At 35.8% G+C, this 25,477-nt stretch overlaps 1 protein-coding gene across 7 annotated transcripts in view; it reads right to left on the reverse strand.

Annotated features, from left to right (window-relative positions):
* Nucleotides 1-25,477, reverse strand: part of sxc (O-linked N-acetylglucosamine (GlcNAc) transferase sxc) — a 160,993-nt gene that overhangs the window by 111,787 nt on the left and 23,729 nt on the right. For 5 of the 7 annotated variants that reach the window (XM_070213956.1, XM_070213952.1, XM_070213955.1 and 2 more), the window contains exons 4-6: nucleotides 22,237-22,420; nucleotides 22,115-22,183; nucleotides 21,658-21,854 (exon numbers count right to left, since the gene is read on the reverse strand). In XM_070213956.1, the coding sequence (XP_070070057.1) occupies nucleotides 21,658-21,854; nucleotides 22,115-22,183; nucleotides 22,237-22,420 (450 nt within the window). Of the gene's footprint in view, nucleotides 1-666; nucleotides 728-6,258; nucleotides 8,113-21,657; nucleotides 21,855-22,114; nucleotides 22,184-22,236; nucleotides 22,421-25,477 lie in introns of those variants that run through there. The other 2 variants (XM_070213959.1, XM_070213957.1) reach the window with 2 other exon arrangements.

A 25,477-nucleotide genomic window follows, 5' to 3' on the forward strand; every position in this document is an offset into this window, starting at 1 on the left:
AGTATTCACAACAACAACATCAGCGGTCGTCTTTTTGCCCGGCTGCCCATTTATTTTCTGGACCAGATGTCATTAAGCTCAGTTTCGACTTAAGAGAAACAGTTCACCGTGAGCTGCTTCAACTTCTTCTGTTTCTATTGCGTTGTTTATGCTCGCATAACATATTCTCTTAACCTACCTATAAAAATACGAACGAATACGTTGCGCAAGGTACTTCATAGTACTTAAGATCATGCAAGGCCGACTTATAATCTGGATGTTGAGAGTTACTCTTTAACAACATGCGTCGACTGGCAACCTGCTAATGGCTTGTCTGCTATAAATTCAAACAGCCATCATTCAGGAAATAATGGCCTGAAAATATACTTTCAAAATATATCATACGGGTTGAAACTTGGTTAAATTCTAACTTTAGTTCGAATGAATTCTTCGAGTATTTTAAGTATTTCGTAAGAATAGAGACTTCGGCGAGAGAGGTGGTGGCGTTATAGTGGCTGTTAGCCGTAAATTCGGTTGTATGGAAATTCGACTCCCTAATAATGACTCGCTTCTGGACCTATATTTCCTATATTTCACCGGGCAGTGATTCTGGACATTATCAGGCTCACCTAGACAACAAATCTAACATCCATGCCAGCTTGGAGGACTCTAATGGGATATTTGTGGCAGGAGACTTCAACCTCAGTTCTGTTTTCTGGACGTGTGACCCACAAGCAGCTCTGGTGCCCTGAAAGTGCAACATTCACATCAAATAATTGTCATTGATGACTGTTTTAGTATGGGCCTTACCCAAATTAATATTATTTTTAATGATTTGCATAACCTTCTTGATTTAATTAATCTTCTTTAATTCCATTGTTCATTCTAACGTAACTCTTGCTGAATTTACCATTTCGAATTGTGTGCTTGAACATTGAATATTATATCTTTCTGCCACTTATTGATTCTAATCCTAGATACATATTTGATCCCTCTAGTTTGTAGACAGCCGATTTCGTGTGTGTATTCTTTGACGGTCGCAGCAAAACTGATATTTATTAAGCAGAACTCTGTGCGCTTAGCCTATTTTACAAGGGTTGGGTACATAGTGTGTGTAAGTGAGACAAGCATACCCACCGGGAAAATTCCTCTGGAAAATAACATATTTTCAAGAGGTTTCTCCTTACAAGCGGAAGGGACAAAACCTCATTCACCCCTTACATTTCTTCCATCTCTGGTTTCAAAATATACGGGGGTGACATAAAAAGTAAGGGGGAAATGAGGTTTCTGGATCTCTGGCAGAAGAATGCAGGACAAAATCCACTGGTTTTTTGACTTCCCGCATTATAGATTTTCCAGTGCAGCAATACGAGCGCGGCAGAGCAGGAATAGTGCTTTCCCTTTCTTACACGTTGCGCTGTTGTTGCTTGATGCAAAGTTGCTGAACTAAAATCGTTGTCTTTACTAGTAGGTCTTGCAAATACAAAAATTTTTTTTTACCACTTTGTAAAGAATCGATTAAGCAATATGAGAATAATTTTTTTATTCGGAAACCGCGTGTATTCCGGCGTACAGAATTTTTTTAATTTAAAACTTTAAACTTTAAAAATACTTAATTTTAAATTAAAAAATTTTGAAAAATATTTTTCTGAAAGATATTGAGATATCGAACAAAGTGGCATACCAAATATTAAAATAACTCAAACGAGTCTCAGGTGCTGCATAACCAAAAAATCGGAGCATAATTCTTTAAACAATTTTTAAAGAAAAAACTGTAAGAGTTAAAAAAAAAAAACAAAAACCCATCTTTATATTTCAATCCTCTATCGAAAAAAAAAGTTTCGATCGATTCTGAGACTTGACCCAAAGTGACCTGTCACGTTTCACGTGGAATTACTCATGTGTGTATGTGTCATTGCGTTTCTCACATGCAAATGTGACGACTGAAAGTTTTTCCCTGCTCTCCCCTTGAAACCCAATCCAAAATTTTTTTAAAATCAAAACAAAAATTCCTTATGCATTTAATGGGTTGGCTACACACTTTGACTTAGAATTGCACCCATTAGATAATCCGTTCTGCTATCCAAATAGTACAAATGTTATCAGGTGTTTCTAAGCTCGAAAAAAAACGTTGGCCGCCTCTCTTTCGCTTCAAATGACTCTCTCTGCTCACTACTCACTCGCTCTGCTTTTGCTGACGTTCGTGAGTGCTGCGAAAAACAAAAACAACGTGCTGCCAAAGAGGCCCCCCGCAACCCCCGCAAAAAAAAAGGATCATATAAAATCAACCGTGGGTCAAAAAAAAAATACCTTACTAATTGTATGGCATAGCTCCACACTTTAAAACAAAAACGGATGCGATCGCTTAATCGGTGCGGAAAAATTAATTAAGTGCCCCAACCGGCAGACGGTGGGGGCTCATCTTCTGGGCTTTCAAAGATTTCCACAAACAAAGCTTACAAAAAAAATATCAACTTGTTTGGTTGAAAACTGTGGGAATGGTTGATGTTTTAATAAACCAATTTTGCATTTTTCGAGAGTCCTGGGAGTCCTTAGGAGCCGAATTTTAAAAAATCCTTTCTTAGTGCATACCTCCTCTAACACACGATTCAGACCCAATTTTTTCCAGAATTTTAGGTCTTATGGTTTGGGCTATGGGAACATGACGCAAATCGACATCTACTCTTTTATAGTAATACTCGATTTGACAAGAGCGTTTGTTTTGAATACAAACGCTAAGAAAATACGAAAACGCATACTGTAATCAATACTACAATTATGTATAGTTTCCTCATTCCCTTTGTAAAAACCTCAAAACACTAAAACTGCGTCACGTTCAAAAACAGGTACTTTTCAATTAAACATATTTAAAATGAGAGAAATCTTTTCATATATTTATACCCGTTACTCGTAGAGTAAAAGGGTATATTAGATTCGTGCAAAAGTATGTAACAGGTAGGAGGAAGCGTTTCCGACCCTATAAACTATATATATTCTTGATCGGATCACTAGCCGAGTCGATCTAGCCATGTCCGTCTGTCCGTCTGTCTGTCCGTCTGTCTGTCTGTCTGTCTGTCTGTCTGTCTGTCTGTCTGTCTGTCTGTATGAACGCTGAGATCTCGGAAACTATAAAAGCTAGAAGATTGACATTTTGCATGCAGATTCTAGGAGTTCCTACGCAGCGCAAGTTTGTTTCAAAAGGGTGCCACGCCCCCTCTAACGCCCACAATCGCTTATATACGATTTTAAAAATTTCAATATTTTGGAAAAGTAAAAATGCAGTTTTATTGTGTTTATCAATACCTATCGAAATGTAGAAGAAATTTTTTAAATCGGACCATTCGTTAAAAAGTTACGGCGGATCAAAGTTTTTATCCATCTCTTTCGCACTCCCTTTAGCTGAGTAACGGGTATCTGATAGTCGGGGCACCCGACTATAGCGTTCTCTCTTGTTTTAAAATTACACCATGAGAAAATCCACAGGAGGGGATCCGCATCTGTGAATTCACTTATGGTGTGGCGATAATACCAATAATATATTTTCTTGGTCCTACTCATAAAGACATAGAATCAAGCAGCAGTTTAGAGAAAATGGAACTTATTGTTTTCGTGACCCATTTCTTTGTGGTTTTTTTGACTATGTTTTCTGGAATTTATTTCTGCCTTAAAAAAATCCTAAAATTATTCTAAGTATGGGGTTTGAAAGATAAACAGTGTATCTTTTAAAAAACTTTATCATCGAATCAAACCTTGCATCCATTTGCCTCTGAGAGCACTGGAAAGTAGGCCAATTTCAGCATTTTTCGAACTTTGAGGTCCTTTTGCTAAGAATCCTTGCGTCGGGGAACTTTTTGGAAAACGCAGTTTAACTTGGGAATTCGTAACGAATCCAAAAATATAGCATCCATCGAGGTTAATTTTTGATGCTGCATAGTGTAATTTACGGAAAAGTTATTTTCGATACGGAAAAGAAAGAAGTAATAAGATAATACCCAAACTTCCAGAAAAAACAAGAGAGAACGTTATAGTCGGGTGCCCCGACTATCAGATACCCGTTACTCAGGTAAAGGGAGTGCGAATGGTCCGATTCGAAAAATTTCTTCTACATTTCGATAGGTATTGATAAACACAGTAAAACTGAGATTTTACTTTTCCGAAATATTTAAATTAAATATAGTATATAAGGGATTGTGGGCGCTAGAGGGGGCGTGGCACCTTCTTGAAACAAACTTCCGCTGCGTAAGAACTCCAAGAATCTTCATGCCAAATACCAATCCTCTAGTTTTTATAGTTTCCGAGATCTCAGCGTTCATACGGACGGACAGACGGACATGGCTATATTGACTCGGCTAGTGACCCTGATCAAGAATATATATACTTTATAGGGTCGGAAATGCTTCCTTCTAGCGTTACATACTTTTGCACGAATACAATTTACCCTTTTACTCTACGAGTAACGGGTATAAAAATGGTCAAAGTGCAATTTTTTTAAAATTAAATTAAACTGACGTCACTAATAAAAACAACAATAAAACTGCAGCAGTAAATGTTATCTGGTATTATTATATTTTTTTACAAATAATCAACGATAACAATTCAAATTCTTGAATAAAAAAAGTTCGTCACAATACCCTACAAAAAGTTCGTCACGATACCCTACAAGGTAGACTTGGAGCAAAAACGGTGTCACTCTCAAACGGCGCAAAAGAAACTAAACGCGAAGTACCAAAAACTGTTGATAAAAAACTCATGTATACGTGCATATATTTGCCTGATTTTATTTTCCACTCATCTTTGCTCTGGCACTGCTGTAACACAAGTAAATTGAATAGGTTTGCTAGTTTGCGCACCACATTTAAGGGAAGACGACTACATTTATTTGAAATTTTTGTCGTGACGTCATATATGAGATTCGATGAGTTCGTCACATTACCCTACTCGTCACTTTATCCTACACTCCCCTACAACTTAAGCCCTTAGGCGCTTTCAGAAAAAATTTCAAAAATGTATAAAAATACTTTTTTTTCTTATTGGCTACAGTTCTATTTCGAAAAATCAACTTTAAAAATCTTTACTGGGAGAACCATTTATGACAGATCACATTTTCTTTTTGATTTGTATAAAGAATTCAATTGTTTTTAAAGTTGCATTGAAACATTTTGGAAAATCTTAAAAAAAACAAGAAAGAAATCTAGCTTCGGCCAGCCGAAGCTTATATACCCTTGCTGATCGTTCCTATTAACTTACAAATCGCAAAAATTTTAAATTTCGTATTATTTTAATATTATATTTTCTATCCTTCCCTATTGCAGCTATAGAATATAGTCATCCGATTTTTGTTAAATTTAATTCAAAACTCTGCAATATTAAATAAATCATATCCTAGAGTATAAGAGAATACAAAACGGTCACCTGTGTACCGCAGCGGAAACAAATTTTTGTTTCTCGGCTGAATCCTGACCTTTCATCCCTGGACATTGCGGCCTATATACGTAACAAAGTTCATGATGATCTAAAGGTTCGAAATCCATTTAAAGAGCCATCCACATCTTCATCTGCATCTGTCTCAAACAACTAGATTCTTTCCTTCACCTTTCCTATCAGAATACAAGAGGTTTACAAAGTAAGTTGACCATATCGTATACTGATAGTTTTTCCTTGTCTTCCCATGCTATTGTGTTCACAGAAAACCGGAAAACCGGATAAAACCGGAAATTCTTAGTTCCGAAGTCTTTCCAAGTAAGTTCACAACGTACAGCTTGATCGTCCCTCCCGACGTGGAGGTGGAGTTTTAATTGCAGTTGACTCAGAATCAACGTTTGAAGAAATAACGTCCGACGAAGTAATGGACGTTGAATTTCTGTGTATAAAACTATCCCTTCCGGGTATTTCTATATACATAACAAGTTCTTATATTCCGCCGTCATCTGAATTCCCAATATATGCAAATCATCTGTCCGCTATCCAGTTTATTTCAAATAAGCTATCAGATAGGGATCAGTTAATAGTTTTAGGTGACTTTAATATACCTAGAGCGACATGGTCCACCGTAGAAACTTCGAATATATTGTTACCTTCAACGCAGCATGATTTTCTTGATTGTCTGAAGTAAACCATGTTCACAATTCGTTAGGACGATTACTGGATCTATGCTTTGTTTCAAGTCCAGATTGTGTCTGCATAGCTAAAACCTTTGCAATTACTTTACCGGAAGACTCATATCACCCAACGCTGGAGCTGACTATTGACACGGGTACAAAATTGTTGTTAAACGAGGGATTTCAGAGTAATAATATATGTGTTCTTTATTTAGTAATACGCGCGACACACGCGCTTGCGGTAACAGACTTAGGGAAGGAACAATCGATTGGGGATGAGTACAATGTGTTCTTAGTATATATCGATACTTAAATTTGGTATATTTTAACACTTCCCCTCAAATTTATGTTGAACAATTTCATATTTTACTTAGTAGTCATACCCAAACCAATTATACATTCGTTGTGTTTGAGGTAGATAAACGTTTTGTCAATACATCGGCACGCATCTTCTCAGTCGGGATGTATTCTATGATGACTTCATTTTTTTCAACCAGCTCTCTTATGAAGTGATGACAAATATCCACATGCTTTGTACGGTTGTGGAATACTGGATTACGTGTCAGGTCACCTGCGCCTTAATTATCGTTGAAGATCACGACAACGTCCTGCGTACTCCAAGTTTCCTTCAGTTTCTGATTTTATTGCCGTAAGTGCCCTTTCGTCAGTCGATGCCACCATTAAGTCATCTGCGTAAATTAATACGAAAACAAGGATGTCGTTCTTATTTATGACGTACACACAAGGATCAGAGCTTAGCGGCTGCAGTCCCAAACTCTGTAGCTTTTCGTCAAGCTTTCGATACCATTGCCTTCCGGACTGTTTGAGGCTATACAGCGCCTTGCGTATTTTGCAGACTTTATTTGAAGCATACTTTTTTATGTCGTCGATACTTAGAATCGCTTCAAATTCCTTTGGTATTTCAATGTAGACATCTTCGGTTATTTCGCCGTTGAGGTATGCGCTGATAAAATCCAACTGTTGGATTTGCATTCCGAGCCCAACTGATAGGGCCATGAGCATTCGATTGGAGCTCATGCGTGCCACGGGCGCGAAAGTTTTGCCGTAGCTTACATCGGGTGTCTGCGCAAATCCTTTGGCGACAAGTCTTGCCTTTCGCCTTTCGATTTGACCGTTAGCGTGTCGTTTTGTACGCAGAACCCATTTGGTCTTGATGATTTCCGCGTTTGTAGGTCGATCTACCAGAGTCCACGTCTCGTTCTTGTCCAGAGCACGGTATTCTTGAAGCATGGCTGCCTTCCATTCCTCACTATCTATAAGATAGTGCCTCTGTTGCATCTTTTGGGTCACTTTGCTCACTGAGAAATGCGCTGTTTTCTTCCTGGACGTCGTCTGGAGCATTCTCTTCCATAGTTATCTGCCGCTTCCTGGGGCGACCTCGTCCTCTCTTTGGGGTTGTGCCTAGTGCTGGTAGCTGCGTGCGAGCTGTGGGAGTTTTCGATCTGGGCACCGCCATTTCTGGGACTTCTAGTTGGTTTTCCAATTTGGGTGAAGATTCTGGTTCTGCTCTAGGTGGAACTTGCAAAAGATTAATTTCGATTTTTTGCTTTTCAACATATTCTTGGTCAACAAAATCCTCATATTGGTTCTCTTCTTCAAATCGGTCAATGAACCTGACATCTTGGCTTTTGTAAGTCTTCCTTTCAGCTGGACACCAAAGTCGATATCCTTTTGTTTGCGGTTCGTACCCTATAAATATACATGTCTTGGCTTTTGGGTGAAATTTACCTCTTCCTGGTTGCTTGTCCAACATATATGCTACGGTGTCAAATACTTTTAGGTATGTGAGTATTGGTTTCTTTCCAGTCCACAGGTTGTACGGTATTTCGCTATTTAGGCTCCGGGATGGGACTCTGTTTCTGACGTGGTTGGCAGTTGCCCAGAAACTTGGAGGTTATCCGCTCTGAAGCATCATGCACCGACCCATCTCAATTAGAGTTCGGTTTTTGCGTTCGGCAACTCCATTTTGTTCCGGAGTGTAGTCGTTTGTAAGTTCATGCTTAATGCCCTTTTCCTTGAGAAATATGAAAAACTCGTTATTAAGGGGTTATATACCTTTTTTGTTTTCAAAAAAACGAAATTTTTTTTTTGCTGAATCCTAAAGTGTATCCCCTAGAGAACATCTTCCCAAATTTTCATACAGATCCGAATAATAGTTCGATAGGAAAACAGCGTTTTGCCGCGCTTGACTTCAATAGTTGCAACGTCAACGTAAAACTTTGAATGCGATTATCTCAAAGTCGTGTTTTTCCAAAAGTGCCTTCGCTGTGACCACGATTGCGCAAGAACTATTTGATCGATCTTCTTCAATTTTTTTTTTAATTATTCGTAATGATTGTGCCGAGTTCGTGAACGATACAGTTTTTATGCGCCAATTTTAATTTCGCAGATCAGATTTTTTTAATAAAATGTTTAGAACTCGAAAAATCAACTTTTTGGAAAAATTGTTACTGTATGCAGAAAAAAGCAAATATTCTTAAAAATAATCGTTCACGAACTGGAAATAATACTATACTAACTAAAAATTTTTGGTTTTTTGATATAAGTTGACCTGCTGGACTTCCATCGTGGTCACCGCAAGCCGCTATAAAAAAAAGGGTTCCAAAAGAATTGCCATAACTTCGTAAATTATTCATATTTTTTCAAGAACAAAGGCTTGTTGTTTCGATAAAAACATGTACTATCAATAAATAATAACTTCACTGTCTTAAAATAATTGCTACACACCAAAAAAAAATCCAAAGTTCCCTCAATTTTTTCGCTCAAAAAAGGTATATAACCCCTTAACGTATTCCTTACCATTTGATTTGATTTCGTTTGATTTTCGCGAGGTGCATGTACTCCTTGAACTTTTCAATGACTTCGCTTTTTTTCTTTAGAAAATATATTTCGCACCACCTAGTTTTATCGTCGATGAATATTACGAAGTATCTGGAACTTCCGTACGACTTGACCCGCATTGGCCCACAAACGTCTCAGTGTACCAACTCTAGTAGATCACTGGATTTTGAATCCGACTTTGTGAATGGGTTTTTCAATTGCTTCCCCTGAATGCAAATTTCACAGTTTTTCAAGTTCTCGTTAAGATTCAGCTTTATGCCAATCACTTTTTCGTTTCGAATCATACTTTTTAAATCAACTTCATTTATGAGTCCCAATACTTCATGCCATTTCTGTAAATCACTGTTCTTGCTTACGGTACTCACTGCGTTACACTTTTCACGGCATTGATTTATGAAGTACAGATTGGATTCACGATGTGCTGTGGCGATCATGTTACCGGTCTTTGGGTCAGAAATGATGGCACCCTCGCACTATAGGCTGGATGACCACTTTTTGTGGCCTTAATTAATAACTTAAAAACGAAGCAACAATTTTAAGGAATTTTTTTTAATTGCATATATAATATTAAATTTATGTTTTTTATGAAAAAATGGGAATGGTCACGCCTTTTTTTCAAAAAAAAAAATTTTTTTTTATGACAAAAATAAACTTTAAAAATTATATTTTTTTTATTGTTTTGTTTATAATAAAAAGAATATAATTACCAAAAAAGTGCCTTCCATTTTTTTGTTAAGTGCAATCGAGTTTTAATTATTAAAATCAATATAAGAAACACAAAAAATTCAAAAATACTTTTTAACAAAGTTATTCTTTTGAAAAGATGGTGTTAAAAAATTTGTTAATTACTAATATATAATTAGAAAGATACCTGTATACCGTTCATTAAAAATATCATCGCAATTGACATTTGTGCACCAATTTTACGTGTGTTTTGCCGTTTTAGGTCGAGGCCTTTAATTGTATTCCCTACAACCCAGTATAAATATTAAGCTGAAACTAGGTCACATTCTCTTTGTTTGTCTGTTTAAAGATGAGTTTTTATTTCGATTTGTTAAAAGTTAAAGGGGTATAAATAAATGGTCAATTGCAAAGAAACCGCATTATATTTTAACACTTAAAATATACAAATAATTAGTTTAATCCACTCTCTTTCGATGCCGTAAAGCACCGGTTGTTATAATCGTTCTAAATTGCTCTTTGAATTAATTTAAAAGTTCTTGTTTTTATTAAATTATTTGATCCACATGCGCCCGTCACTGCCAACAGCTGTTTTAACAGCCTGTACCTTAACAGTGCGAGCCTCTGTTAAAATTTCTGGTATGTAACATTAAAGTCTGATGTTATCCTAACAGAATGACATCATTGGATCCTAATTTTAAGGACTTTCAAAAAATTACTTTTGGCCACCTAAAGAGGTCATCCAGCCTATAGTGCCTCGCGGCGAAATGTGACTTCAAAACCGTGATCCGTGATTTTTGACACTGACATTAAATTTGACCAAAGTTGGGGTACGTACAGAGTTTCTTCTAGGCTTGCCGTCACGATAGAAGTTTCTAGAAAAACTTTTCCACTGCCGACAACTGGAGCGGATTCATCGTTTGCTAATTTTAAATTTATCGATTCACTATTAATGTTTTCGAATTTCTCCTTTTGAAAGCACGTGTGCGATGTTGCACCTGAATCGAGGCACCACTGTCCTTTGTTTGCAAACACTTGCATGGCGACCGCACTGTTGCACTCAAAAAATTTTTTTTCCTAAATTTTAGAAAATCGCCATAAAATGATTTTTTTTTAATTTTAGAAAATTTTCTGAATTTTAGAAATTGTTTTCTTAAATCTAGGAAAAAATACCATAGAAACAGAATTTTATGAAAAACCTTTCTAAAATTTAGAAAAATGATTTTTTTCTTATATCAATGGTATTTTTTCCTAGTTTGCTCTTCAAAAGTTTTCTTAAATTAATGGCGATTTCGCCATAACGTTATTTTAAATTTTAAGAATTTTTCTGAATTAAAAAAAATCTTTTCTTGAAAACAGAAAAGTAGAATTAGAAAATCACCATAGATTTAAGAAAAACTTTTTGTATTTCTTTTATGCTTCTCATTCTTTCTTCGAAACGAAAAAGAAGAAGACAAGGGGTTAGTCCGCGGCGCGTTGCGATGTTTATGTGTGTTTGTGCGTATGATCGAGAATTTTCTTGTGCGTAGCTGTAACTTTTATTGCGTTGTTGTTTTGGAAATGCAGTCTCTCGCGAGAGAGTTGCTTGCGTTGCGCTGCATCTTAAACCCGTGTGCTCAGTTTTGGATGAGCATTCAAAGTAATAAGTTTGTGTTGAGCCTATTTAAGAAAGTTAAAGTGCGATCTTCTAAGAGGCAATTAATAGGTAAGAAATTTAAATATAAATTTGGTAAGTGTGTGAAAATTTATGGTAAGCAAAGGGCATACTATTTTAAAAGATTTGGCTATTAATAATATTGCAGGGCGCAAATACCATCCTTCTCTAATATTAATTTTTTTTTCGATTGCAGGAATAATTTCAATTTCAGGTATTGTTGATAATTTGGCAGTAAGTAAGTAAATTTTAATAATAATATATTAAATACTTATAATAAATACTAATAATTTTATTTTTATCTTTTTTTTTTTTTTTTTTTTTTTTTGCTTAGGAAATATTTATAATGTTATTTTTATCTTTTTTTGTTTTCTTTTCTCTTTTTGTTTAGGAAATATTTATTATTTTTTTTTGTTTTGTTTTCCTTTTTTTTAGGAAATATTAATAATTTTCTTTTTATCTTTTTTATTTTCTTTTCTCTTTCTTGTTTAGGAAATCAAATAGTAAAATAAATATATATACATTTTATTAATAAAGAAAATTTTCTGAAAATAAAAAAGTCCTTTCTCATTTTAAGAAAATAAATTATATTTTCAAGAAAAGTACTTTCTGGATTTTAGGAAATTTTTTGAATTCTATGGCAATTTTTCTTGACTTTAGAAAAGTATTTCTGCTTTTCAGAAATTTTTTTCTAAATTTTAGAAAGTTCCTTTCTAAAAAATACGGTAAATCACCATCGACTGAAATTCATGGCGAATTTCTTGATTTAATGGCGATTTCGGGCTGTTTTTATACCCTTGCAGAGGGTATTATGATTTCAGTCAGATGTTTGCAACGCAGTGAAGGAGACGTATCCGACCCCATTAAGTATATATATTCTTGATCAGCATCACAAGACGAGTCAATCTAGCCATGTCCGTCTGTCCGTCTGTCTGTTTCTACGCAAACTAGTCTCTCAGTTTTTGAGCTATCGGGACGAAACTTTCGCAAAAGTCTTCTTTCTATTGCAGGTAGTATATATGTCGGAACCGACCGGATCGGACAACTATATCTTATAGCTCCCATAGGAAGGATCGGAAAAAAAACTTTAAAAAATTGTAGCTTCGGTGTTCTTTGAAATATTACCTTCTACTTCTGGGGATGTTATTTTTTAAATATTTTTTAATTTCGAATTAATTATTTAAAAAATCGGATTACTATATCATATAGCTGCCATAGGAACGATCGGAAAATTAATGGAAAAGTAATAGGAAATAAATTCTAGCTTCTTTGGTTTTTATTGTATTATCTTCTACTCTAGGATATGACTCTTTTTAAATATTTTCGAATTTCAATTTTAATTTGATCAAAATCGGACGACTATTTCATATAGCTGCCATAGGAACGATCGGAAAATTAATGAGAAATATTAGAAAATTGAACATTTTTGCGATTTGTTAATTAATAGGAATGATCTGCAAGGGTATATAAGCTTCGGCTGGCCGAAACTAGCTTCCTTTCTTGTTTTTTGAGTGTGCTTTTCGGTTCGCCGCTGTATTCTCTCTCTTTTTTATTGCCTTCCTTACAATCTTTGGCCTTGTGCCCTATTTTTTCGCAATTAAAACACTTGAATTTAAAGTTTGTAATTGCATTTGGAGCGAACTTATAATTTTTCCTTGTAAACATGGCGTCGTGTACCGGTTCAATGTTGTTTCTTTTACGCGCTTCGTATTCTTCCATCATTTTGGTTTTCAGCACTTCTGGCTCAGGTAATTTGTCCTGTGTTTCCTCTGGAATGCTGTAAAGCAGCAGAATCGTCACGAGATCATCCATTACTTGCATGTCCATTTCACGAATTTTGTCGAGATTGTCAAATAACTTTTGCAAGTGACTGTGCATATCGTCTCCGTTTTGCATTTTTAGCAATATAAGCGATTTCAACAAATGCACCTTACGCGCTGGACCTTTTGACTGGTATACGCTTTCTAGTTTCTCCCGTAACTGTTTCGATGTTTCGCAGTTCTTTACCTGCCTCAACTCAGATGTGGAAATGGATAGAATCCGATTTCGCTTTAGAGTCATTTATGTCCCACTCCAAGGCTTTTTCTTGGGAATTTGTTGGCCTACTACACTGACAACTCACGTATTTCCACACATCATTCTTAATTAAAAGAGCTTAAATTTGTATTTTCCACGTATCATAATTATCTCTTCCGAGCGGATCTATTTTAATGTTCGCGAAACTCATTTTTTTTTGTCCTATAATTTCTTTGTTACACGTTCTTCTGATGCACTTAATTTGGTTTTTCACAAATTATCCACTTAATTCTTACTACTCTCACTTTACGCGCAGTTTTAAGCGTTCTGGGATCATAACCTGTTGTTAAACGAGGGATTTGAGAGTAATAATATGTGTTCTTTATTTAGTAATACGCGCGACACACGCGCTTGCGGCAACAGACTTAGGGAAGGAACAATCGATTGGGGATGAGTACAATGTGTTCTTAGTATATATCGATACTTAAATTTGGTATATTTTAACAAAAATTAATTGAAATATCTGAAAAGTCAGCTAAACGCATCCCCTGCTTTCGTAGAGCAAACTTTGCACTTATCAATAGCCTTATCGCTTGCTCGGATTGGTCTAATCTGTACTTATATTCCAATATGGCTGAAGCTGTTAATATATTTTATAATGTATTAAACGCAGTTTTTGATACATGCGTTCCTACGTATTATCCTAAAATTTCTAGCCAACCTCCGTGGTTTAGTAAAGAGTTGTCACGACTTTAAAAAGGTGAAGTCTACAAAAAGTTTAGAGCTTCCGGATCACAAGCTGCCTTTTCCGATACTTAATAGAGCCCGGCATGAATGGTTTTAATGAATTATTTTGAATTTTTTCTTTTATATGAATGAATTAATTAGAATTTTGAGTTTAATAGAATTGAATGAATTTGAATTTTGAGTTTAATAGAATTGAATGAATGAATGGCATGAATACTGAAATAATTCAAACGACAATTTATTTTAAAGAAGAAAGGGCCATAATTTTGTGATTAAATCTGCCTGAATTTTATTTACTATGCAGTTAACATTGATTTGTTAAAAATTTTCCACTTTTTGTTCTCAAAAGAAAGCACAAAAAAAATCTGAAAAATTCAAAAAATTCATTAAATAATTCATTGGATTCATTCAATTCGAAATGAATTAGAACAACATTCAATTTATTTCACATAGAATTGAATTAAACAAATCAGAAATTTCATGGCATACTATGATAAAACAATAATTGAATGATTCATACAGGGCTCTAATACTTAAGTGCTCGTTCGGATTTTACCGTGCTTAACGCTCAGTGCAAGACGCAGTTTACACTGAATCCAAAACAGTTTTATAATTTTGTTAACACAAAGCGTAAATCTTCAAGCTACCCATTAACCCTTAAATTTGAAAATTCTGCCGCAAACACAGATCAGGCCATAGCCGTTCTTTTTGCACAGTTTTTCCAAACCACCTTTTCAACATCAAGTCCGTCAGATCAGTCTTACCCATATGACATGCCTAAGTCAGTTTTTTGTCCTGTTATAAGTGAAAGCTCACTTTTAAGTCTGCAAAGGGTCAAACCAGTCTACTCTCCGGGTCCTTACGGAGTCCCTGGATGTGTCCTTAAGTATTGCGCTGAGACATTGTGCAGACCATTGCACAAACTTTTTACTTTGTCTTTAGAAACATCAGATTTCCCGCTTAAATGGAAGGAATCGTTTGTTATCCCGCTTCATAAAAATTGAACGCATGTAATTACAGAGGTATCTCAAAGCTATCAGCTATTCCCAAGCTCTTTGAGAACATTATTACTCCCCATTTGCAACGCAGTTGTAGGTCTCTTATTTCCTCGTGTCAGCACGGATTTATAAAACGTAGGTCAACGACAACTAACCTTTTGGAGTTTACTTCATTTGTTTTTTGTTAAATGGTTTCAGAAAAAATCTTCAGATGTGGTTTTCACTGATTTCAGTAAGGCGTTTGATTCTGTAAACCATCCGATTTTAGTTCGGAAATTGGACCTCTTAGGGTTTCCTGATGATCTCCTTAGGTGGATCTTAAGTTATTTGTATGGCAGGACTCAAAGGGTCATTTTTATACCCTTGTAGAGGGTATTATAATTTCAGTCAGATTTTTGCAACGCAGTAAAGAAGACGTTTCCGACCACATAAAGTATATATATTCTTGATCAGCACCAATAGCCGAGTCTATCTAGCCATGTCCGTCTGTCCATCTGTCCGTCTGTCCGTTTCTATGCGAACTAGTCTCTCAGTTTTAAAGCTATCGCGATGAAACTTTCCCGAAAGTCTTCTTTCTATTGCACAGGAAAATCATCTTAGTTTGCTCCTGTTTAAATTATTTATAAATGACCTTCCTCTAGTCCTTACGAACTCACGTGTAGTTTTGTACGCAGATGACGTTAAGTTGTGCCTGCAATTTAATGATTCCGCACAAAGTTTGGCTTTACAATCAGATCTCAATGCATTTCAAAGATGGTGCATGAATAATGACATAAATTTGAATGGTTCTATGTGTAAACTAATGACCTTTTTTCGTGTCAGCCCTTACTATTCAACTTATACTTTGAGCGGTTGTGAATAGAATAACGCATGCTGACGACCTTGGAGTCTATATGGATCCTAAACTTAAATTTTCTGATCACATTACTACCATGGTAAATAAAGCCAGGGGCGTACTTGCATTTATCAAAAGGTGGTCGAAGGAATTCGATGATCCCTATGTCACCAAGACCTTGTTTATTTCATTAGTCCGACCAATTCTTGAGTACTGCGCTCCAGTTTGGAGTCCCCAATATGGGGTGCATATAGACCGAATTGAGTCTGTGCAAAAAACTTTTAAATATTTGCCTTTCGGGGACTTAACTGGGATACAAGCCTAATACTGCCATTATACTCTAGTAGACTACTTCTAATTAATTTACCATCATTAGTTAACCGAAGAACGGTATTACATTTATCAGGAATCTTATTCATGGTGATGTGAAGAGCCCCGAGTTACTGGGTCGCCTGCATTTTAATGTGCCTAATAGATTCACAAGAAACTATATTCTTCTAGTTCTAAATCATTGTATCTCTTATTATGCAATGCATGAACCTTTTAGAGTATTCTGCAATGACTATAATAGACTATACCACCTAATATCTACTACCGACCCACTGCCTATCTTTAAATCATTAATACTATCCTACCTAGCAAATAAGTAGTTTTACTTATGTATCTTGACTATTCGTATTTTGACCTGCATGTATTTTTAATTGTCTATTGTGAAATTGTTTTTTTCTTTGTCCGCGATTTCGTTTACTCGCCTAAAACGGTGTAGGGCTCCGCGCGTAACAAGCATTGCTTAGTGTCGTAAGGGCCACTTCATTGTACTGACCACAGTGCATCAACGTCCAGATATAAGGCCTTGAGTTTGTAAAACTTCTTTAATTTTGTTGCAGGGTAAACTGAAATTGATTTTTCTCAATACATGCCAAAAAAGTTAAGAGTAACTAAGTTTAGATGCCTTGCATGGTCAGCGGTGTCACTACCGAACGCTAGGAACGCTCTTATGTGCCCATTTTAATTGGGAAGACAAGGAACACGACTGCAGCGTTACTTATTTCTTTGCTCTACTTGCTTAAGGCGAGTACTTTGTCTTTGTTTTTGGCGGTTCCCGGTAATTGTGCAAATAAAAAATATCCTTAATGTGTTCGCCGTGTTCTACTTAGTATATTTGCTAACCTCTTTTAAGACCTAACCTCTTGAATTCAAAGAAATAAGACCTCGAAAAATAAAACTGAAGGAATAAGTTTTATTTTTTAATCAGAAAATAAAAATCAGAAAGTAAGCGTTATTTGTTAGGCGGAAAATAAAACAAAAAAAAATAATCATTAATAATGTCCTCTAACGATTTTCTTTAAAACTAAAATCTATATAGCCTTTGATTTAACCATTTTTTTTGGCATAGGTATCAATAAAAAATATCAATATATTTTAGATATCTTAAATCAAAGCACTAAATTGCTCCTAATTTTTGTACACCGCAAATTCACAAATACCACCCGTTAAAATCGAAAACTAAGTATGCAGATATGTATGTTTACATATACAACCCTAGTCAAAAGTATTTTCACAAATTTGAATGTTAACTGTACTCATATTTTGAACTTTTAATATAAACATTTTGGCACCTATGGAAAGAGCACTTCAATTCCGTTTAAATGACACAAAAATTTTCTTAACCCATTAAGCACCCTTTGAAAAGTGGGCAAATTAGACAATTTTTTTCGAAAGTCAAATTTTCAACTTTTTTTCTGGGGCTTAAAACAAAAATTTTTCGATGCAAAGTTGTTCCCCAATCAAAATTAATAATAACTGCAAAAAAAAAAATTTCAAAATATTTTTCCTTGTATTTTTTATGATTTTTTGAAAATAGCTATTTTTGCCGCTTTTTCTTCCTTTTCATACAAAATTTTACTGAGAGGTCTCCATTCAAAAAATCATAAAAAATACAAGGAAAAATATTTTGAAAAATTTGTTTTTGCAGTTATTATTAATTTTGATTGGGGAACAACTTTGCATCAAAACATTTTTGTTTTAAGCCCCAGGAAAAAAGTTGAAAATTTGAATTTCGCAAAATTTGCCCACTTTTCAAAGGGGTCTTAATGGGTTAAGACAATTTTTGTGTCATTTAAACGGAATTGAAGTGCTCTTTCTATAGGTGCCAAAAGTTTATATTATAAGTTCAAAATATAAGTACAGAAAGACATTAACATTTGTGAAAATACTTTTTACCACCCCTGTATATAGGGGAATGTAGGGTAAGGTGACGAACGATTCGTTTTTTGAATGTAACTTTTCTAAAAATCAATTTTTTTTAAGTGTCAAAGCAGAAAGTTGCTGACATACACTGAGCATATTTCTGTAAAAGTACGATTCGAAATTCCATCGGAGTTAAATCCCACAGCGTTTGGCGTGAACCATCCTTTCCAACTGACGACACAACTAAGATGAATACAAAACTACAATAAAAATGCAGCATTTAATGTTATCAGGTAATATTATAGTTTTTTACACAAAATCAACGTTAACAATTAAAATTCGTGAATAAAAAAATTTGTCACCATACCCTACATAAGGTTCGTCACGATACCCTACAAGGTACACTTGGAGCAAAAACGGTGTCACTCGCAAACGGCGCAAACAAAAACAAGAGGTAACGCTATAGTCGGGTTGTTGTCCCGACTATCTAATACCCGTCACTCGGCTAAAGGGAGTGCGAGGGAGATGGATATATGCCATTTTTTTGATCGCGTATAACTTTTTATTGAATGGTCCGATTTAAAAAATGTCTTCTACATTTCAATAGGTATAATTATACACAACAAAATTGCATTTATACTTCTCGGAAATCTTTAAAGGTGTGGGCGCCAGACACATTTTAAAATTGTAAGTGGGCGATTTTGGGCGTTAGAGGGGGCGTGGCGCTCGGCTGAAATAAACTTGCGCTGCGTAGGAAGCCCAAGAATATGTGTGGAAAGTCTCAACCTTCTAGCTTTTGTAGTTTCCGAGATCTCAGCGTTCATACGGACGGACAGACGGACATGGCTATATCGACTCAGCTAGTGACCCTGATCAAGAATATATATACTTTATAGGGTCGGAAACGCTTCCTTCTCCCTGTTACATACTTTTGCACGAATACAATATACCCTTTTACTCTACGAGTAACGGGTATAAAAAAGCCAGGTACCTAAAACTGTTGATTAAGATCTCATTTACACGAGCATATATTCATCTGATTTTATTTTCCACTTATCTTCGCTCTGGCACTGCTGAAACACAAATAAATTGAATAGGTTTGCTAGTTTGTGCACCACCTTTTTAGAAAAAATTACCACACGAACAAATTACGTGACTTCTTAATAATATTACTGGAAAAAGAGGATAAGAGGAGACGACTACATTTATTTGGAATTTTTATCGTGACGTCATATGTGAGATTCGACGAGTTCGTCACATTACCCTACACTCCTTTACATATATTATACCACATTAGCCACGATTTTAAAATCTGTCTGGCGCCCACACCTTTATAGATTTCCGAGAAGTATAAATGCAATTTTTTGTGTATATTTATACGTATCGAAATGTAGAAGACATATTTCAAATCGGACTATTCATTAAAAAGATATGCGCAATCAAAAAAATTTTATATATCAATCTCCCTCGCACTCCCTTTAGATGAGTGACGGGTATTAGATGGTCGGGACACCATCCCGACTATAGCGTTATCTCTTGTTTTTATTTTAAACCATTACCAACCTATTGTTTTTAATTTGTCAAAAATCCAAACGCCTACTTCCTACAAAATTATAATGTTTTTTCTATTATTTTCCCTATAAGATCCATAAGATCCAATGGTGGAAAGAACAGCTTTGGGCAAGTTTCGTCCTATAGGTTTAAAAGTGCGAGGCACATAGAAACGGACAAAGACGGACTCGGATGTTGGTGCTAATTCAGTAAATATATACTTAGGGCCGTTTTCTCGTCCGTCCTGCAAAGTAAAATTTAGCTAACGGAAGGATAAATTTATCCCGGTGGCAAATCGGTTTTCGTTTTCTCGTCCGTCATTTAAAACTCCAAATAAAAGGCGCACTAATTTCAGACTGGGTGGCAGCCCCACAACAGAAGAGTTAACTAATTGTCAAAAATTAATCGAAAAACTATCGATATACAGTCATACTAACAGCTAATGATATAAACAAAATTTAAAACTAATAAAAAACCATGTCGGCAGAAAGAAAGTTTCGCATTAAAAAAAAATTGCCGATGAACAGGACCGGTGCCTTCGGAATCGCCTCCGGGAGATTGAATTCTTACATGCGTGCAATCTATGGCTCCAAAGACTTTCGGAAACTTGTCTATTGAAGATCTTCAATACGCAGGTACTTCATAAATTGTTTTGAAAAAGACGTTATAGCAAAAGGAACTTGCTTAACAATCGCCAACAGTTATAAGAAAACTGCCAGTTGCGTAGAATCTAAGAGTTATTAGAAAATTAACCCATGACTATATTGTCGTTTCCCTGCAATAATGGTTTTTGACTATATAGAATTAGTAAAATCAAATGAATGCACTTACTTCATTACTTTAGATTCATGTCGCAAAACAATTTTTTGCAAAACAAATAGCACCGCTTTTTCGCAAGCGAACCCTTTTAACAAATTCTTCATCACTGTAATGTTGGAAGTAATTTCTTTGGTCTTGATATCTGCGCCTATAAGTTCACACTTCAGAGAAATTGCCAGGGAATTCATTATACCCTTGCAGAGGGTATTATGATTTCAGTCAGAAGTTTGCAACGCAGTGAAGGAGACGTTTCCGACCCCATAAAGTATATATATTCTTCATCAGCATTACAAGACGAGTCGATCTAGCCATGTCCGTCTGTCCTTCTGTCTGTCTGTCCGTCTGTCTGTTTCTATGCAAACTAGTCTCTCAGTTTTTGATGATCGGGATGAAACTTTCCCAAAAGTCTTCTTTCTATTGCAGGTAGTATATATGTCGCAACCGACCGGATCGGACAACTATATCTTACAGCTCCCATAGGAACGATCGGAAAAAAAAACGTTAAAAAATTCTAGCTTCGGTGATTTTTCAAGTATTACTTTTTACTCTTGGGAATATTATTTTTTATATATTTCTGAATTTCGAATTAAATATTTTAAAAATCGGATCACTATATCATATAGCTGCCATAGGAACGGTCGAAAAATTAAATGGAAATTAATAGGAAAACAAATTATATTTTTGTTGATTTTTATTACATTCTCTTCTACTCTGGGATATGACTATTTTTAAATATTTCCGAATTTCGATTTTAATTTTAAAAAGATCGGACTACTATATCATATAATGTAATGTGTTAATGTAAAATAATAGGAAATTTAACATTTTTGCGATTTGTAAATTAATAGGAATAATCTGCAAGGGTATATAAGCTTCGGCTTGCCGAAGCTAGCTTCCTTTCTTGTTTTAAAATAAATTGGATGACCTTAGCAATTTTGAATTATATTTAACTGTAAATATAATCACCTGTTTTCGAATGAAGAGTGGAACCAGATTGACAACGCTCAAATGTCTGGCAACAATTGCGCACAATCCAACCGCACAAATTTTGCACGGTGGATGAAGTACCGAGACAAAATTTGTCGCAACCTTTGCTAACATAAGGACGAGTAAACCATTTTTTGTTTATCGCTCCGTTGTCCCGGCAGACAAATTAAAGTACGGACGAGAAAACGGCCCTTAATGTGGAGTCGTTTGCGATTTTCTGATTGAAATTACACTACCTACCTGTCAAATATTCTCGCCTCCTTCAGAACATTTCCCAAATTAATGTACGCGTCCAAAAAGTTGGGGTCAAGAGTTACAGCTTTTTCAAAGTGATGTATTGCCAACCAAATCTCTCCCTGAGCGTTAAACACGCATCCTAAATTACTCCAGGCAACTGCGAAGCCAGGACACGTTTCAATCGCCTTCAGGTAACATGCCTACAAAAAAATATAAAGATTAAGTTAATTTATTCTTTGTGGTATTTGGCGGTTTCCCTCAGGTTTCGTAAAAGAGCAGAATGGCAGACCACGAAATATCTAGTCTTAGCAATACATGAATTACCAAGCTTCTGTTTACGAAATCAAAAATACAGTGATATGTATTTTCAAAGTCTTCACTAGAGATCTGCTGTGCTCTTATGATCAACATGGCCAAATAAGTAGTGAGTGCTATTTTACGATGGCTGGTTTTTACATACTTTGGCTTCTTCCAAACGACCAAGGGCTTTAAGTAGATTTCCAAGATCGCTGCGCACACAATACAGTTCCTACATAAAGATTTATAAAAAGTGTTATTTTCAATATTAAAGAGAAAGCTTACCGGATTATATTGTAACGCTGTAATATATGCTTGAACAGCAGACTCCATATCACGCGCAGCTACTAATGCTGCAGCCAAATTTATGTATCCATCAATAAAGTCAGGCTTTAGGCGGACAGCTCTGCGATAGTTGTCTAAAGCTTCTTGCAATTGCCCACGCTCTTTATAAACATTTCCCAAATTACTGAAAAAAAAATATTAAAACAAAATTATTTTTCGGTGAAGAATAATCGAGTATTACTATAAAAAAGTAGATGTCGAGTTGCGTCATGTTTCCCCATCCCAAACCGTAAGACCTAAAATTCTGGAAAAAAATTGGGTCTGAATCGTATGTTAGAGGTGTGCACTAAGAAAGGATTTTTTAAAATTCGGCTCCTAAGGTCTCCCAGGACTTTTGAAAAATGCGAAATCGCGGGATTAAAACATGAACCATTCCCACAGTTTTCAACCAAACAAGTTGATATTTATACCCTTGTAGAGGGTATTATAATTTCAGTCAGATGTTTGCAAAGCAGTGAAGGAGACGTTTCCGACCACATAAAGTATATATATTCTGGATCAGCACCAATAGCCGAGTCTATCTAGCCATGTCCGTCTGTCCGTCTGTCTGTCTGTCCGTCTGTCCGTTTCTATGCAAACTAGTCTCTCAGTTTTACAGCCATCGCGATGAAACTTTCCCGAAAGTCTTCTTTCTATTGCAGGTAGTACATATGTCGGAGCGAGCCGGATCGGACCACTATATCTCAAGGCTCCCATAGGAATATTCAAACAAATATAAGAAAATTCATTGTAACTTTGTAGGAAGTAGGCATTTTGATTCTTTCCTATTTATGAATAAACTAAATTAAAATAGAAACGCTGAATCTGGAATCCCTGGAACTGCACCGAGTGAGCATTACTTTATCTACAAGGGTATATAAGCTTCGGCTGGCCGAAGGTAGCTTCCGTTCTTGTTTTATTTTAAGCTTTATTTGTGGAAATCTTTGAGAGCCCAGAAGATGAGCCCCAACCGACTTCCGGTTGGGGGCACGTAATTATTTTTTCCGCACCGATTATGCGATCGGATCCGTTTTTGGTTTAAAGTGTGGAGCTATGCCATACAATCAGTAAGCAATTTTTTTTTTGGACCAACGGTTGATTTTAAATGATTTTTTTGTAAGATTGCGGGGGTTTATGGGGCCTGTTTGGCAGCACGTTGTTTTTGTATGCTTCGGCAGTTCGCAGCACTCACGAACGAATTCCGAACACAGCTCTCTCACAAAAACAACGTGAGCAGAAGCAGAGCGAGAGAGCAGAGAGAGTCATTTGATATATTCTTTTTTAAGTTTTTAAGGTTTTTGGGCTTTAGATCTGTTCGAAAAAACGTTAAAAGAAATAGTAAGAGTTTTTCTCTGCGTTCGCTAAGCTGACAAAAATTATATATTTATATAATATTATAAGGTGAGGTTAGTGCGGGGTTAAGTTGCGATTACGGAGGTATTAGATAGATTGAGGTAAAAGTAATGTAAAGAAGGTGTAAAGGTGATGTAAATGTGAAGGTAAGAAAGTTACGGTTCGTTTGGGTCAAGGTGACAAACAAGTTTAAATAAGAAAAAGTGAAGTTAAAGTAGGTAAGTATAGTAAGGAAACATTTTTATACCCTTGCAGAGGGTATTATAATTTCATTCAGATGTTTGCAACGCAGTGAAGGAGACGTTTCCGACCACATAAAGTAGGTATATTCTTGATCAGCACCAATAGCCGAGTCTATCTAGCCATGTCCGTCTGTCCGTCTGTCCGTTTCTATGCGAACTAGTCTCTCAGTTTTAAAGACATCGCGATGAAACTTTCCCGAAAGTCTTCTTTTTATTGCAGGTAGTACATATGTCGGAGCGAGCCGGATCGGACCACTATATCTTAAGGCTCCCATACGAATATTCAAACAAATATAAGAAAATTCACTGTAACTTTGTAGGTAGTAGGCGTTTTGATTTTTGACAACTTAAAAACAAAATGTAAATAATAGGCACGCTGAATCTGGAATTCCTGGAACTGCACAGAGTAAGCATTAAACTATAGGTGTTTGCTTTATCTGCAAGGGTATATAAGCTTCGGCTGGCCGAAGCTAGCATCCTTTCTTGTTTTCAGGTAAGACTAAAGTTAGGTTAGCTAAGAAGAGGAAAACTGGTGTTAGGGTGGGTTAAGACGAGGAAAGACGAGGAAATAGTGAAAACAGCATTAGGGTGCTAAAAAATTATGCAAAGGGTGAGAATAAAATAAGTGGGGTTAAGGTGAGGTAATATTAGGGTTAATGCAGTGTTACGGTAAGGTATGTTATGGCTAGAAGGATATGGATAGAATTTAAGTGCGCTTTAGGTGGGTTTACTGTTTAGCTAAGGTTAGGCGGGATTTTACTCGGATATTAATTTGAATTTGGAAATATGAGAAAATCAGCAATAAATGCTTTGCTTATATTAGCGAACAACGTCGCTTCGGGTATTGCTAGTGTTTTATAAATAATTGAATGAGGAGGTCTGTAAGCTTGCCAGTCAACTTTCATTAATATTTTCAACTTAAATGACGATGATGAAACTTAACTCTTAGCAAAAAAAAGAAGTAAGCATTATAGTAACATCTTGCTCCATAAAAGGATAAAAATATCATGACCAAATATTACTAAATTTAACATTTTGTAATTTGTAATTTGTTAGGAAAGATCTGGAAGGGTAGCCTCGGCTGGCCAAAGTTAGCTTCCTTTCTTGTTTTTTATTTCTAAATATATTTTTAATTGACATGATTTGGTACATTTTATTACATGTTTACTTTGTAACGGGTGTCCGGACTATCTGATTCCGGTCACTCAGCTAGCAGTGCCAGGAATAATGAATAGTCCGATTTGAAAAATATCTTCTACATTTCGATAGGTATTAATAAACACTATAAAATTGCATTTATATATTTATACCCTTGTAGAGGGTATTATAATTTCAGTCAGATGTTTGCAACGCAGTGAAGGAGACGTTTCCGACCACATAAAGTATATATATTCTTGATCAGCACCAATAGCCGAGTCTATCTAGCCATGTCCGTCTGTCCGTCTGTCCGTTTCTATGCGAACTAGTCTCTCAGTTTTAAAGCTATCGCGATGAAACTTTCCCGAAGGTCTTCTTTCTATTGCAGGTAGTACATATGTCGGAGCGAGCCGGATCGGACCACTATATCTTAAGGCTCCCAAACAAATATAAGAAAATTCATTGTAACT

Source organism: Drosophila takahashii, chromosome 2R (genome assembly GCF_030179915.1).
Source record: "Drosophila takahashii strain IR98-3 E-12201 chromosome 2R, DtakHiC1v2, whole genome shotgun sequence".
Classification (NCBI taxonomy): Eukaryota; Metazoa; Arthropoda; class Insecta; order Diptera; family Drosophilidae; genus Drosophila; species Drosophila takahashii.